At 44.4% G+C, this 13,704-nt stretch overlaps 1 protein-coding gene across 1 annotated transcript in view; it reads right to left on the bottom strand.

Moving 5' to 3' along the window:
- Tenm4 (teneurin transmembrane protein 4) overlaps window positions 1-13,704 on the bottom strand; it is a 388,185-nt gene that overhangs the window by 175,518 nt on the left and 198,963 nt on the right. Inside the window, 1 exon segment of the mRNA XM_060367590.1 lies at window positions 6,465-6,635. Within this exon segment, the coding sequence (XP_060223573.1) occupies window positions 6,465-6,635 (171 nt within the window).

The following is a 13,704-nucleotide window of genomic DNA, read 5'->3' as shown; positions in this document are numbered from 1 at the left end:
TCCAGAGGTCTGTAGCCAGCTCCCTGCCCCGCCATCCCTCCTCCTCCACAAGAGTAAGACAGTCTAGAATTTTTCCCCCAGTGATGCTCAAATTGTTCTGCTAAAAATATTCATTCTTCCCAAGCAGTATGGGTCCTCCCAAAGGGCCATCTGTTTACTGCATAATGCCACAGCTTGTTAAGATATATTTTGATCCTAAAAATACTCATCGGTAGTCACATGAGAATAACTTTGTGATTTGGTGAGTGATGTGTGTGTGTGTGTGTGTAAGTAAAAGGCTTTATGATAAAGTAGAAAGGACAGAGGGAGTGAGGTGTTGTCTGTCATTCAATTTCCAACTGTGTAGCAGGAGGCATGATGGGAGTTGAGGGAGATATTTTATGTTTATGTGAAAATTGGAAGCTATATCCTAAGGCTACATATGTGAGTGGGGGGTTGGGTTTGGAAGAGAGCTATGGGCTGACAAAGATGAAGAAGGGGGATCTTAAGAAAGGAGGAAATGGGCTGGAGAGATGGCTCAGCCGTCAGAGGCTAGGCTTACAACCATAAATATAAGAAAGGAGGAAACATGTCTGAAAGCGCTGTTGTGCTTTGGTGGGTGTGGATATCAGTGTGTGTGCCTGTGTGTGTGTGTGTGTCTGTGTGTGTTAAAATGGTTAAAGGAACTTCTCAAGTCCACAGATGAACTCTAGAGCATACTTAGAAATTTAAGCCAGCCCTCAGCCCTCTACCATGGTAAGAGGTCACCCAGGAAGGAGACCCCTGCTCATTTCCACTGCCAATCAGCAGTGACTGCTTGGGGCAGAGGAAGGGCGCAACAAACCCGAGGAAGGAAGGAAGGCTGCTTACAAAACTTCCTCTTCATAGTGATTAAACACACTCGAATGTGAGACAGATAAGCCCTAACTTCCTGCCAGACGTTAGCCTTCTTGGGAGGAGGAGCAGGGACAATGGGAAAACCACCCTTAGGACCCTGAAAAACCCAGATCAAGTCAACAGGCTCCACTGTATTTGTCAGTAGTAAAATGCCCCCTGGGCATGTTGGCTCTAAGGCTTTTTGTGTGGTTAAAGATGCTCCAAGATGTTCTAAGAGAACAAGAATCATTTGCAAAGAAAACACGTTTGTGGACCTTTTTATAAAAAGCATTTGGAGAGAAGAAATGACAATGTCTTTCCCCCCCTTAGCTCTGTAAGACTCCTTACAAAGCACATTTGATGCTGAAATGGAGCTTGGCAGGGCATTGTTGTAGTCATAAAATATTTTACTGTTTTAAATAATAAAATTCAATTTAAATGTTAAACTTCTCCATATGTTATCATTCCCTTATAAACTCCTAGGCAGAAACATCAGGTTTTCAGCTTCAAACCGTTAAATGTTATTTTAATTAAAAATGTGCCAACACACAAAAAAAAGTTAAAATGCATACTATCAATAAAAGTACCATGGATATTCTATCACTAACACAAGAAAAAGTTTGCATTTAATTCCTTATGGAAGGAATGTGCCCTAGACTTTTACCTTGGAAATGAAGATACACAAACCTCCACATTGTGAGTCATGAAACCTCAAAGACAGAAACACAATTCACAAAGCATTAAGATGGGAGAGAATTATTCACATTCTTCTCTATCTGATCTGTGGGTTCCCAGGACTGGAACCTTTTTATAGTGCAAGTAGAAAGTTGTACATTCCCAGCTTTAAGTTCTCCAGGGGAAGCAGGACTAAGGGGGCGTATGAAACACAAGCAGAGTGCCTTCTTGAACCTTTCACTTGTAGGAAGGCTGAGAAAGACACATAAGCCTGCTAATTCCAAGGGCTGCTTTCCTCTGAAAGTCAGGAGGAGTAGGAGCCGAGGCGGGCAGAGAAGTGTCTGCGTTCAGATGTTCCCTTCCTCAGAATAAGCAATGGGAAACTGCTCCCTCACTGTGGCCAATGGGGCTCCCTTTCTCCCTAGCAGACAGCAAAGCACGGTACGGCAGGCGGCCTTTCGGTCAGGATGGGTCCAGACATATAATCCCTCCAGAATGCAGGCAGGATTTTTAGCCGACTCTATGTGGCTCTCACCCCAATAACATGACAGAAGGGGATTTTTCTTTCATTGCACTTTCTACAGGTTGGGGGTGTGAGCCAGGTGGGAGGGAAACATTGTCTCCATGCTGGATCAATGGGTGTGGATTGGTGGCTGAGAGCAAAGAGTGAACAGCAGTTACCATCTTGAGCTCATGGGGAAGATGCCTGAGATTACCAGGGCTGTGCTGGGGGCTGGAAGGGAGGGGGGCTTCCTTCTTGACTTAAGAAAAACCCATCCTGCCTCGGTCTTTCCAGATCATAAGATTCCTTGTTTTTAATTCTAAAAAAAGAAAAAAAAGTTTCACTGCAAAACATAATACATCACCAGTGGAAGAGAAGGGAGAGGCTAGAGGCTGGCAGAGGGGAAACAGCCTGTGTATAAAATCCTTCTCTTCATGTATGTTCTGGAAGATAACAGATATTAGTAAGAGAAATAGTAGTGAAGGCAGAGGTTAATGAGTTCCAGCTGTGTCAAGTGCCTTCATTTACATCGGTTCAGTTGATTCTCACTAAAGGACATCTCTATATTGAGGCTCTGCATGCTTAAGAAGCCAGTGGGAGATGAAGTCACTTGAGAGAAACCTCTTTTACCTCTTAGAATATGGCTTCTCAGAGGATTAAATAAGCGAGTGATAGACTAAACATCTGAAGAGATACTCTTAGTGGTTTGGGGGTGCAGTGACGCTCTTAAAGAGCAGCAGCTGAACTGGGGTTTACAGGGTAAATGTCACGACTTAGCCAGCTAGATCCAAGGTCCACTTAAAAACTTTGTCAGGGGTTGAACGTTGGTCATTTTTATTAATTAGGAAGCTGTAAAGATGACTCAGAATAGCCAGGGTCTAAACACAGTCACAGGAAGTGCACTGTACCACTACTAGGTGTCTCTAGGCCTCACCAAATGGTACAAGAAGCTTATCTTAGACCTTATGCCTCCCAACAGCATGGCTCAGTTTCACAGCACAGATTCCATTGATAACCATCTTTAGCTTTGTAAATTTACAAAGATTCAGGTTTTCCTAATGCAATGTTGTCCAAATATACAATCCTGCCCATAAATGAAATCTCTCAATGAATTGCTGAAATGGTCAGAGAGCTCCATCAAATGTGGAAGATTGAGAAGAACTAGAATTATCATGCTTCCTAATCATAGTCTCTACTTTCCTGAACAGACTCAGGTTCTAAATTTCTAATCAACTAACAACCCATCTACCTCTTTTATTTTGCTTATTGTTGTTCTTTTCAATGCAACAGATTGCACAAAGAATCCCTTAGTTTCCTTAGCAACTGTCTGAAATTTATTTGGTTATCAAAATAAGCTGTTCCATTTTGAAGAGCTCAGATGAGCCTGTGTGCAGCAATTTGCATGGTTCAAACTGATAGGCAATATTTATTCCATTGCAAAAAGAAAGCACTATCCCTAGCCCACCAAGTCAACCATCAGAAATGTTTGTTTATTCAGTGATTCCCCCTTCTCCATTAATGCAAACACAAGGTCATGTGGTGTTGCTTCAGGAAGCTGCCACATTTGGTTTCTGTCCCATGATGACCCTGATGATTACAGTCCTTTTGAAAATACAGTATCAACTATAGTTTGATGTCATTCTCACAGACATGACAAATACCATAGTGGGATTATCATATGTTTAATTTATATAATATAAGAGACATATTTTTAAAATATTTTAAAAATACCCCAAACCTTAGGAGGACCTGTGAGGATAATTGTTAATTCGCATATATCTCTAGGATCTTAGTCTCTGAAGTGGAATGGCCCTGGACTAGGTAGACAAGATGAGGTTGACCAGTTGAACTGAAGACCACTCTAGATGACTGGCTCCTCCCTGCTGGGCTCTGAAAAGAGCCACCATCACCCTTGTTCTACAGATGAGAAATCAGGTGAAGTAACTAGCTCGTATGAGTTAGCAGATCAAACGAAAGGCTGAGTGGAGAACCACATCTTGGGCTGCACGGCTCCAAGGCACATTCAGCAACCCCCACCCTCTTCTTTTTTTCTTTTATCACCTCATGCTACTTCTCACGTCATCATGCTGTAGGACACTACCCTTAATTCTGTAATCAATTCTTTCCCTTGATACCATCAGAAGGAACCAGCAACGTGCTCTCACAGTAGAGTTAAAAATTTCACTATTGAGCTGATGTCTAAAGAAGCAGAGTGTTATCATCACAATTAAAAACAGAAGCTGAGTAGATAGATGTTGGTGTGATTGGGTTTGGGTGGGGAAGAACCACGTGGTCTCCCGTAGACTATAGGAAGCTTTCTCCTTTGCTTCTCAGGCACATGCACATTCTTTTTTCTTACAGTAATTGCTCCTAATGCTGACTGTTTTCCAGTACTGCCCTCCATTTAAGGGGTTTATAAACAGGATTTCCATTTGCATCAGTAATGACAGATAATCCCTTTAAGCAAAAATACGCCAATTAAAATAAGCCAATAAGGCAGTGTAATTTTATGTTGTCTCTTATCTACACCTCCTGCTCCTCCGGAAAAACTAAACAGAACCCAAACAACCCACAGACTAATTTCATTAGAGTGGAAGATTTCAGATAGACTTAACTCCCGCTGAAAGAATGTTGGAGATTCATGGTGGGAATAAACTACACTGTGTTATAGGAGATCCTTTATCAATTCCAAGAGGCAGGAAGATAGTTTAAGCATGCGTTCACAAACTGGTTGAAAGGCAGTTGTCCCTTTAGGAGTAGTCTTCCTTGGTGGCACTAGACAGTATAAACTGGTATGAAAGTTGCAAGCCACCAGCAGGACCACGGACAGTGCCACCTTGGTACCAAGATCCCTGAAAAGCACAGTTAGCCCAATGATGATTCTTGTACAAATTTCACCAGTAGAACTTGCAAGTTCTATACCTTACAGAGAACCCAAGGTTCGGTGCTTTTTGAAGAGGAGGAAAATGAAGCCTAGAATGCCCGCCTCAGGGGATCTGCTTTAAGCTTTCATCACAGTCAATGGCTCCTGACTCCTACAGGGGTCCCAGGCAGGCTATCTTCTTCCCTTCCCCTTTACGGTATAAAGAAGCATACATTATTCAGTGTTTTAGCTCTTAGGATCTTTAAAAGAAAGCGATCTGGCCTTTCCTCTTAAAGTAGTGGGTAAGCATTTGGATTTGATTCTTTTAGAATCAAATGAAATCTCTTTTCATATCCCTTAATGTATCCACAGGTCAACAGTTGACTTTGAACTTCAGGATCATCACTGCAAAGGTCACGGGGAGGCACTCTGAGTCAGCATAAGTTATCCTTTTAATCAAACTGATATCTGGAAGGCAAGTATTTGAAAGGACACAGAGACCCCAAAGGCATGACTCAAAAGGCATGACCCCAAAGTTAAGTGAGGCAAGAGAAAACATGACCTGAGCTGTAAATGTAGGAGCCATGGCCACTTTGCCGACAGGGAACAGCAGGGCAACAGTACAGATCACAGCAGATGCAGGAGAAGGGAAGGCCACTGTGCCTAAAGGACGATTGGACTTTGCAACTTTGGTGAGCCACTCTTGGCTGACAGTGAAGGAAGTTGCATCTATGAATTGTTATAAAGACCCTTAAGAAATTCAAACTATGGTCTGTGGCTTGCCACTCGAGAATGCCAAATCCAAGATATCACCACCATTTCTGTCATGGCTAGACTGTCTTTGCCTCATGGCATAACAGAGTTTCACATCCATATCGTCTTTGAGGTCCTGTAACCACAGGCATGAGTCAAATGGGGAAACTCATGGAGGGAGCGAGAGCCCAAAGGTCCCAGACCTGAGTTCATATACTCACTTTTGACATTCTGGGGGTCAATTTATAATATGTGATCATTTGTGTTCACATCTACAATGTACATAGCTAATTACCACTTCACAAGGTTTCTGTGAGGTTTAAGTGTGCAGTAAAATGACATTAGTAAGACGTTTTGATATAAACATGGTAATTGTTGTTATTATGGCAGACGAGGAAGCTAGGCCAGGGATACTAGCGGCTTGCTCCATGTCACTGGGGTGGGTTGATCATCTGAAACATAGAGTCCAAAAGCCCGTACCATGTCCGACTCCCACACATGCCTCTTGATCCCACAGGCTTTCCCAGAAGTGCTCCCCCTGACCCCACACAAAGATGGATAGCTGGCTACGTAAGACATCTGTGAAGGCATGGAATGGGATGTGGCAGAGCACCATGGGCCCTGCAGACCCCTGCTCTGGGGTCACATTGACAGAGAATGGCAATGAAGACACAGGTGGACTGCAGCCGGCATGGAGTGGAGAGGATGGAGGAAGCATGCCTGAGTGTGAGCCAGGCCCGTGATGTGCGTCATGGAGGCCTGCTCCACTCAGGCAGACACAGAGGACTCACAACATGGACAGCGCAGCAACCCTACCTTCTGTGGCTCCTTTGCCTTTCCTGTCAGGGGTCTCTAAGCCAGTGCCCCCTGAGGGATACAGGGAGACGTCCGTTGGCACAGGCCAACTTCTGGCTGTGTCCTCCGTGATCTCATACATCTGCCCCTCCATCGGCTGCAGGTGCCAGTTTAGGCCAAACAGGTGCATGGCTGTGGTGAGCAATGAAAAAAGTCATCTTTTTCTGCTGGAGGTGGAAATGGAACTCCCAAGCCCCAAGCAAAAGGGGTCTCGGGGGAAACACAGACCCTCAGTTCACTTCAACAACAGCCCCCGGAAAGAGACCCCTTAGAGTGCCAGGCCTCGCAAGGGGACTCGAGACACAGCGATGACCAAGGTTTAGAACCTGCCCTCGAGGGGCTCATAGCCTGGTGATGTTCGGAACAGATCAGGAGAATCAGAGTTTCAGGAGGTCTTGACCTTTTTCTTCAAAAGATATATGAGAATCTGGAGGGGAAATTGTAATTTGTATGACAAAGGATATTTCCTTAATGTAAAATAACACTCACAAATAAGTAAAATCTAACAGTGCAGTAGAAAAATGGCTACAGGATATGACCAGTCAGGTTACAGATGGGAAATACCAATGGCTCTTAATCATGTGAAAAGGTTCTTAACATCACTCACTATGAAAGAAATCTAAGTCAAACTCTGAAATATTATTTTTCACATATGGTTTGGCAAAGATAAAAAGGGCTGAAAATATACTATGTTGGCAGAGGATGGGAAGCTAGCGCCCGCACACTTTGCTGGTGTGAGCACAAATTGGTATGTGATAAAAGCCATAAAATTTAAAATACATTCACCCTTTACCCTGGGATTTCAAGGTCCCAATTCCAGAAATTTCTCCTCCAGATGTACTCACATATCTAATAAATGAAGTATGTACAAAGTTAACTCACTACAACATAATTTCGATAGCAAAAGTTCACGCACTGGTTCATTGATAAGAGGCTGGGTAGGACTGAGCCACACAACATAAATAGATCATAAATAGAATCATAAATAGAATGAGAAAGTTTTTATGTGTGTGTGTGTGGTTTTTTTTCCTGGAAGAAAACCTATAACCTGCAGAAGGATGTGTTTGACATAATACCTTTGCCTTGAAATTGTACCGAGTGTCTGGAAGGCTCTGAAAGTCAGTGGCAACAACAGCTGTTCCCTACAAAGGAAGGGTATGCTGTAGGGCAGGGTGGGAGGGAGATGCTCTGCACATCTTCCTTTTGTACCATGGGCATGTTTTCCTGCATTAAGAGTGTTTTTCCAAGGGAGCAAGCTGCTAAAGAGTCTGGAGCTACAATCTAGAAGGGGCCACAAGACAACAAAGACTGAACGCCGCCTGAAACACACGAGGCTGCCGGTGCCGAAAAGATGCGTCATCTAGCGCAGGATTGCTGCGTGAGCTTCACTTTGCAGAATCAACAAGCTTGGCCATCTCCACATCAGAGCAGACGACAGGAGAAACTCTGCCTCAGCAAAGTGGAAGGGGAGAACAAACCCCCCAAAACTGTCCCTTGATGTCCGCTTGAGTGTTGTGGCATGTGTGTGCCAGTACTCACACATTACCACATCACATACACTGAAACCCAAACCAGACCAAAAGTCCTCCCATGAAGTGGAACAAGACTTGAACCCGGTCAGTACTCTTCACTCACCACTTCCAGGAAGCCCACTCTGACGTTCACACATGCGGCCAGCATTCACCTTCCTGGATCCCCACCATGCTATGCAGAGTATCCCTTCATCTCATTGGTGATGCTGTTTTTAAAGGCCCTCTGTGGTAGACCCTAGAGACTTGGTATCGATTCAGAGCCAGAGCCCACAGTCGAGCAGTGAAGACAGAGGGATTAGGACGTCCACTCAGAAGGTTACGGCGTGGAGGAGGGGGTGGGGTGACTGAGAAAGAGGGTCACAGGAACACAGGGAGGATCTACAGAGTTAGGAAGGACCATGGAATTATACTTATTACTCACTATTACTCACTTTGAGGGGATACAGAACTACTAGGTTTTAGACAAATTAATTAAAAAGAAAAAACACCAGAAAGCTAGTTACAATTACAATATTTCCAAGACAATGATTGAGGTGTTTTACTCTGAGTCATACATTGTGTTAAAACTAACCAGAACAAGATATTCTTTAGCTCTCATGATAACCCTGAAAGGTTAGTCTTCATACCCAGATATTGCAGATGATCAGGTCAAGTTAAGGGAGCAACTGACATTTGTAAGGTTAAGCGGACGAGAAGAGGGAGAGTCTGGTCTAGAACCCACATCTGCCCCAACCTGAAAACTCACATCCTTCATTTTCCTACTATGGAGCCTGAGCTCCAACCCCTTGGCTGCTGCCTCTTCTCAGCGCTATCTCACAAGGCGGGCATAGGAGGACAGCCCTTCCTGAACACTGGAGAGCCTCCAAGGGTTTTACCTCTGCAGGCTGAAACAGAGGACTCTTCCACAGGTGCTGAGAGACAGGCTGGTGTGTTGTGGATAAGTTCACGGATGGTAGATCTGAGGACCCACAACAGCCTCTTAGCCACAAAACATGGTAGGGGCACCTGGCACACACATGTCGGAGAAGTACTGTATCAGGGAGCACTGCATCAGAGGTATATCCCACGCGAATGCGGGCAGCAGATCATAGGTAATGTCAGAGGAGTACAGCAGGCAAGAGGGATGTGATAGCCGAGGTGTACAGCATGTCGGTGGGGTGCTGTGTAAGTGGTGTACCACGTCAGAGGCGTGGCATATCAAAAGGGTGCCATGTAAGAGAGAGACCATGTCAGGTGGGTACCAAGTCAAGGGGGCGTCATGTCATAAGGGGACAGTGTGGTCAGTGCGCCGTATCACTGGTGGGATACTATGTGCCAAGGCACTTTGCCAAGGGTACGTAAGGACTGTATTTTCCCAGGCACTGTGCTGTTGATAATAATAATGGCGTCGATGGTGACAGTAGCAGCTCCCACTGACAGAGCAAGTTTTCAGTCAGGAGTACTGTGTGAGGTCTTTGCCCCGCTTTGCACTTCTGAGTAATGGTGACAATAAGGAGACAGTTAGCTTGCCTGCAAGGAGGAAAACTGCTATTTCCTAGGTTGAATTAGCTCACATTTCTACTTACCTTCCTACTGTTTTAATCTATATATTGGCAACTCCAAAGGTAATGGAGAACTTCCTTGAACTACACACAACTCAGATGTACACCGTTAAATGAGTAGTGCTTCTCCCCCATTAGAGTCAATTATCTTATCTAAGAGTGCCAAGTGCTGTCTTGTTAAAAGGTCATGAGAATTAACTAATTCCAGAACGAATAGAATGCTCACAGCTCCGCAAAAAGAAACATTTTTATTGTCAGAGCTTTCTCTTAATTTTAAGAAGACACAAAAGCCAGCCTTTCCTTTAAAACAAAACTGCTGGGGCAGGGTTTGGGAGGGCCGGAGAGTCTCAGAGATGAATCTGAGTCTCAAGTCCAGGGGCCCAGGGGCCATTAAGAGGGTGAGACAGTCCACAGCTGGGGTGGGGGTGGGGTGGAAGAATGCAGGTGAGCGCTGCCACCTCATCCTTTCTATTTGCCTCCTTGGAGAGGTACACACAGCGGTACCTGCGCACAGGTAGCCTGTGTTCTCCATGAAGAGGCCTCTCCGAAAGCACAGCTCCATTTTACTTGGGACTGATTCCCCCAGAGACTCCCCAGGCCACCGGGAAATGACAGTGGAGGATGGTGACAGGGAAAGGACCAATGTCATCAAGTCAGAGCTGAGACCTCGTTACCGCTGATCCCTCACTACTCACCTACCAGGCGAGAGGTGCCCGCCGATGTGATAGGAGCAAGTCAGTCACAGGGGTAACCAACCACTTTCTCATTGGAAATCAGGCCCCAAGGTCAGGAGAGAATTCACATTTGGCACCAGACACCTCACGAGAAGCCCAGGGCTAGGGAAAGTACTGCTGATATTTTGCTAAATAAACATGATGTGCCTGTCAATTTGCCTTCTGAATAATTGTGTCTATCCCCATAGATTAGCACTACTGGCAGCTTTGGTCAGAGACACTTCTTTAAACAGTGCATAGCAGTAACTGCAGAGACTCATAACCAGCCAGAGTGCTGAGAATAAGTAACTGTTGTACGTTCAGCCACACACAAGATAGGAGCACAGGAGCCGGAGGAGTAGGTAGAATATTATAGAATGCTATCTTCTGGTCATGATATGACCTTGAACTCAAGGCTCTTGAACTCACAGATGCTATGATTGCCCATACAAGATGGAGCCCAACAACATTCTCTAACAGAGTAGAGAGGGCTTCATGAAGCTCCATCCACTCCTGAAAATCTATAGGTAATTAATGGTTGCTGGTGGAGAGAGAGAGATTTTCTGCTGTGGGGTAGCCACTGGTAAGGTGTTCACGCTTCTGTAAGTGACCTTTCACCATATGTTTGTAAACCTAATGAAACTATTTGGGCCACAAATTAAAAAAAAAAAAAAAGACATGAGAGTCAAAGGGAAAACTAGTTGTGAAAAGGCAGGTGAACAGTGGGAGTAGAAAGGACACAATAGTGAGCAATAGAGGGCAAATATGATCAAAATACATTATATGCATGTATGAAAATGTACCCTATTATCATGCATGATTAGTCCATGCTAATAAATACTATTGGAAACATTGGGAAATGGAGATATGGAATTTGAGGAGGCAGAGGACCAGTACACAATAGTATCTTGACACCAAAATGAAGACCTTTAGCCTTTCATCTGGAGTCGCAAAGAGAAGTCATGCTAGTAAGGCCTAAGCTGTCACTGCACACACACCCCACCCCCACAAGCTCAGTTAAGAATTCAGTCCTTGGGATCTATCAGCTGCAGCCATCACCCAACCCCTGACAGTCATTCAAATAATAACAGTGTCATTTGAAAGTGCGCTTCATGGCCAACACCTTGTGTATATCACTTGGTCTCACGCTCATGTAGAAGGTATATTTGGAAACATTAGCGAAGAATGTATGTAATGGTACTGAGCTAAAGTGACCTGTGTGTTACTGAAAAAGGTTATGGTGAGCTACCAAGATCAGAAAGGAGAGCAGGCTTAAGGGTGAAGCAAGTTTCAAGCTCTTCCTCTTTCTATATCTCACTTTCAGTTGAAGATAAAAGAGGCAAAATAAAGCTACCCATGAAATAAAGGTTAAAATGAGTGTTGCAGTTTAGGGGCTGATGGAGGTTAGGGGCTAAATAGTCTCTGCCTTACAGTACCCCTCCTTTGAAGCTGTATAAAGCAGTGAACACTGTTGGTCAAATGTTCTGAAAGTAGCAACCATTAACTAAAAAAATACTGAGAAGCCAAAAAAATATGATTCTCCCCAGCTTGTTGAGGATGGGCCAGCCCATTCAAACAACATACATTATTTATTGTAGTCTTAATTCTCTAAAGATGAAGAGTAACCACCCACTAATGTACATCGCAGGATTAGCTACATTCTACCTGCACTGTTATATTTATAACCAAGGTGCAAATCCCTGTTCAAGTATACTGAGAGTGACCTAGATAAGAAACTTGGTTTTCCCATTAGACTACTTGTAATTCAATGAAAAGGTGACAAGATGCTTGAAGAGTTCAGAGAGAGGCTGTGGAGAAGTGGCAGGGTTCACAGGATCACCCACATTGAAATGTTAATGATTTCTAAAAGCCAAGAGCCAGGGTAGGAAAGTTCAATCGCCCCAGCTCTGGTCCATCTGATCCTGGGGCTGACATTTTCCTGTCGCCTTTTCCTGCCCAGTGAGACATGAGCGATGGCTCAGAAAGTGCAAGCTTTGTCCTGACATTTGAAAAAAAAAATAAAAGGCTCCACTGATGTTCAGACACACTGAAGGCAGCCTAGCACCAACCCAGAAGAGGCAATTAACAAAGCCATTAAGACAGCGTAGGACAGTCTCTGCTGTCACACGGTAAGGGTAAAGGGGGCTGTGCAGCTCCATGCAGGAATCCATTTGCATTTGTTCCAGAGCAGCTCCAGCGAGTGAGTAGACATGGGTACAACTGCAAGGAGCTGTTGGTCCAAGTAGCATTTGGGCTTTTTGGTTGCATGTGTGTCTGTGCATCACTTGCATGCCTGGTGCCATCAGAGGCTATGAAAGGGTATCATATACCCTGGAACTGGAGGTGTAACTCCAGCTGTGACTTTTAATGTAGGCGCTAGGAATCCAACCTTGGTCCTCTGGAAGAGCAGCCAGTCTTCTTAACATCTAAGCCATCTCCCCAGGCTCATCAATTTTTATGGTCACGTGGCTAGCTACCCGCTTTTCTATTTCAGTACTCAGACCTAGGACTTATGCTTGTTTAAATAAGACATGTCTATAAGATTGAGGTCACTAGGTTGTTTTGACTTATGGTCTTCCAAGGAGGAAAAAATGACAGAACTAGTACAAAGCAAGATTCCCTGAAAAGGCTACAGTTGTGCTGAAGCTTCTGCAGATGAACTGAACAGAATTTCAGGACTGTGGGGAGTTGGACTGCTATAGATCTAGAGCCATAATTATCTTGGACTGTGTTCAGTCTCCTTAATAGTCACTTATTACTAGTTGCTGTGAGTGATTTACTACCCTTCTAGCTATGAGGTAAGCCTTTGGAAAATAGTACCTTAATCAGACCACTGGCTTCCACCAACACCCAAAGCTAAGTTATCAGAGAGCATCTGAGGCCTATAGCAAATGATCACGCTTTGCTGTAACCTGCCTGACGTCTTTACCAAAGTATCTGGCAAATGCACTGAGTTATGACTTCCTTTTGTTTAATGGCTATAAAGATTTCCCTTAACTGCATCCAGAATGGAACATGCCACTAAAATCATCTATTTCTCAGGTCAGGGCCACCACATTCGGTTCAGGATAAAGTACTTCTTACTGTTACCTTGCATCAACCCCAATAATGACAGAAAAGGCAAGACCACACAACAAGAACAGCAGCTTTTCATCTCCCATCCCATGTTTGGGCTTTTCCCATAAAGCCACCACACTCAAAAGTTTTGACCAAGAGCCCAGTGACACAGAGATGGGCATGGTGATGTATCAGGAAAGGACCCCTGACACTGGGGACTGACTGAGGTACAGGCACTGTATGCATGGCAACCACGCTAACGGACATCTGTGATCACAATGAAGATGTTGGAGATGTAGCATTGGGGAGGGAAGCATGGCATAAAACTGCATGCTCCCCACCCCGCCCCTCCTGTGCT

Source organism: Meriones unguiculatus, chromosome 14 (assembly GCF_030254825.1).
Source record: "Meriones unguiculatus strain TT.TT164.6M chromosome 14, Bangor_MerUng_6.1, whole genome shotgun sequence".
NCBI lineage: Eukaryota > Metazoa > Chordata > Mammalia > Rodentia > Muridae > Meriones > Meriones unguiculatus.
This window is presented reverse-complemented; position numbering and strand designations above follow the sequence as displayed.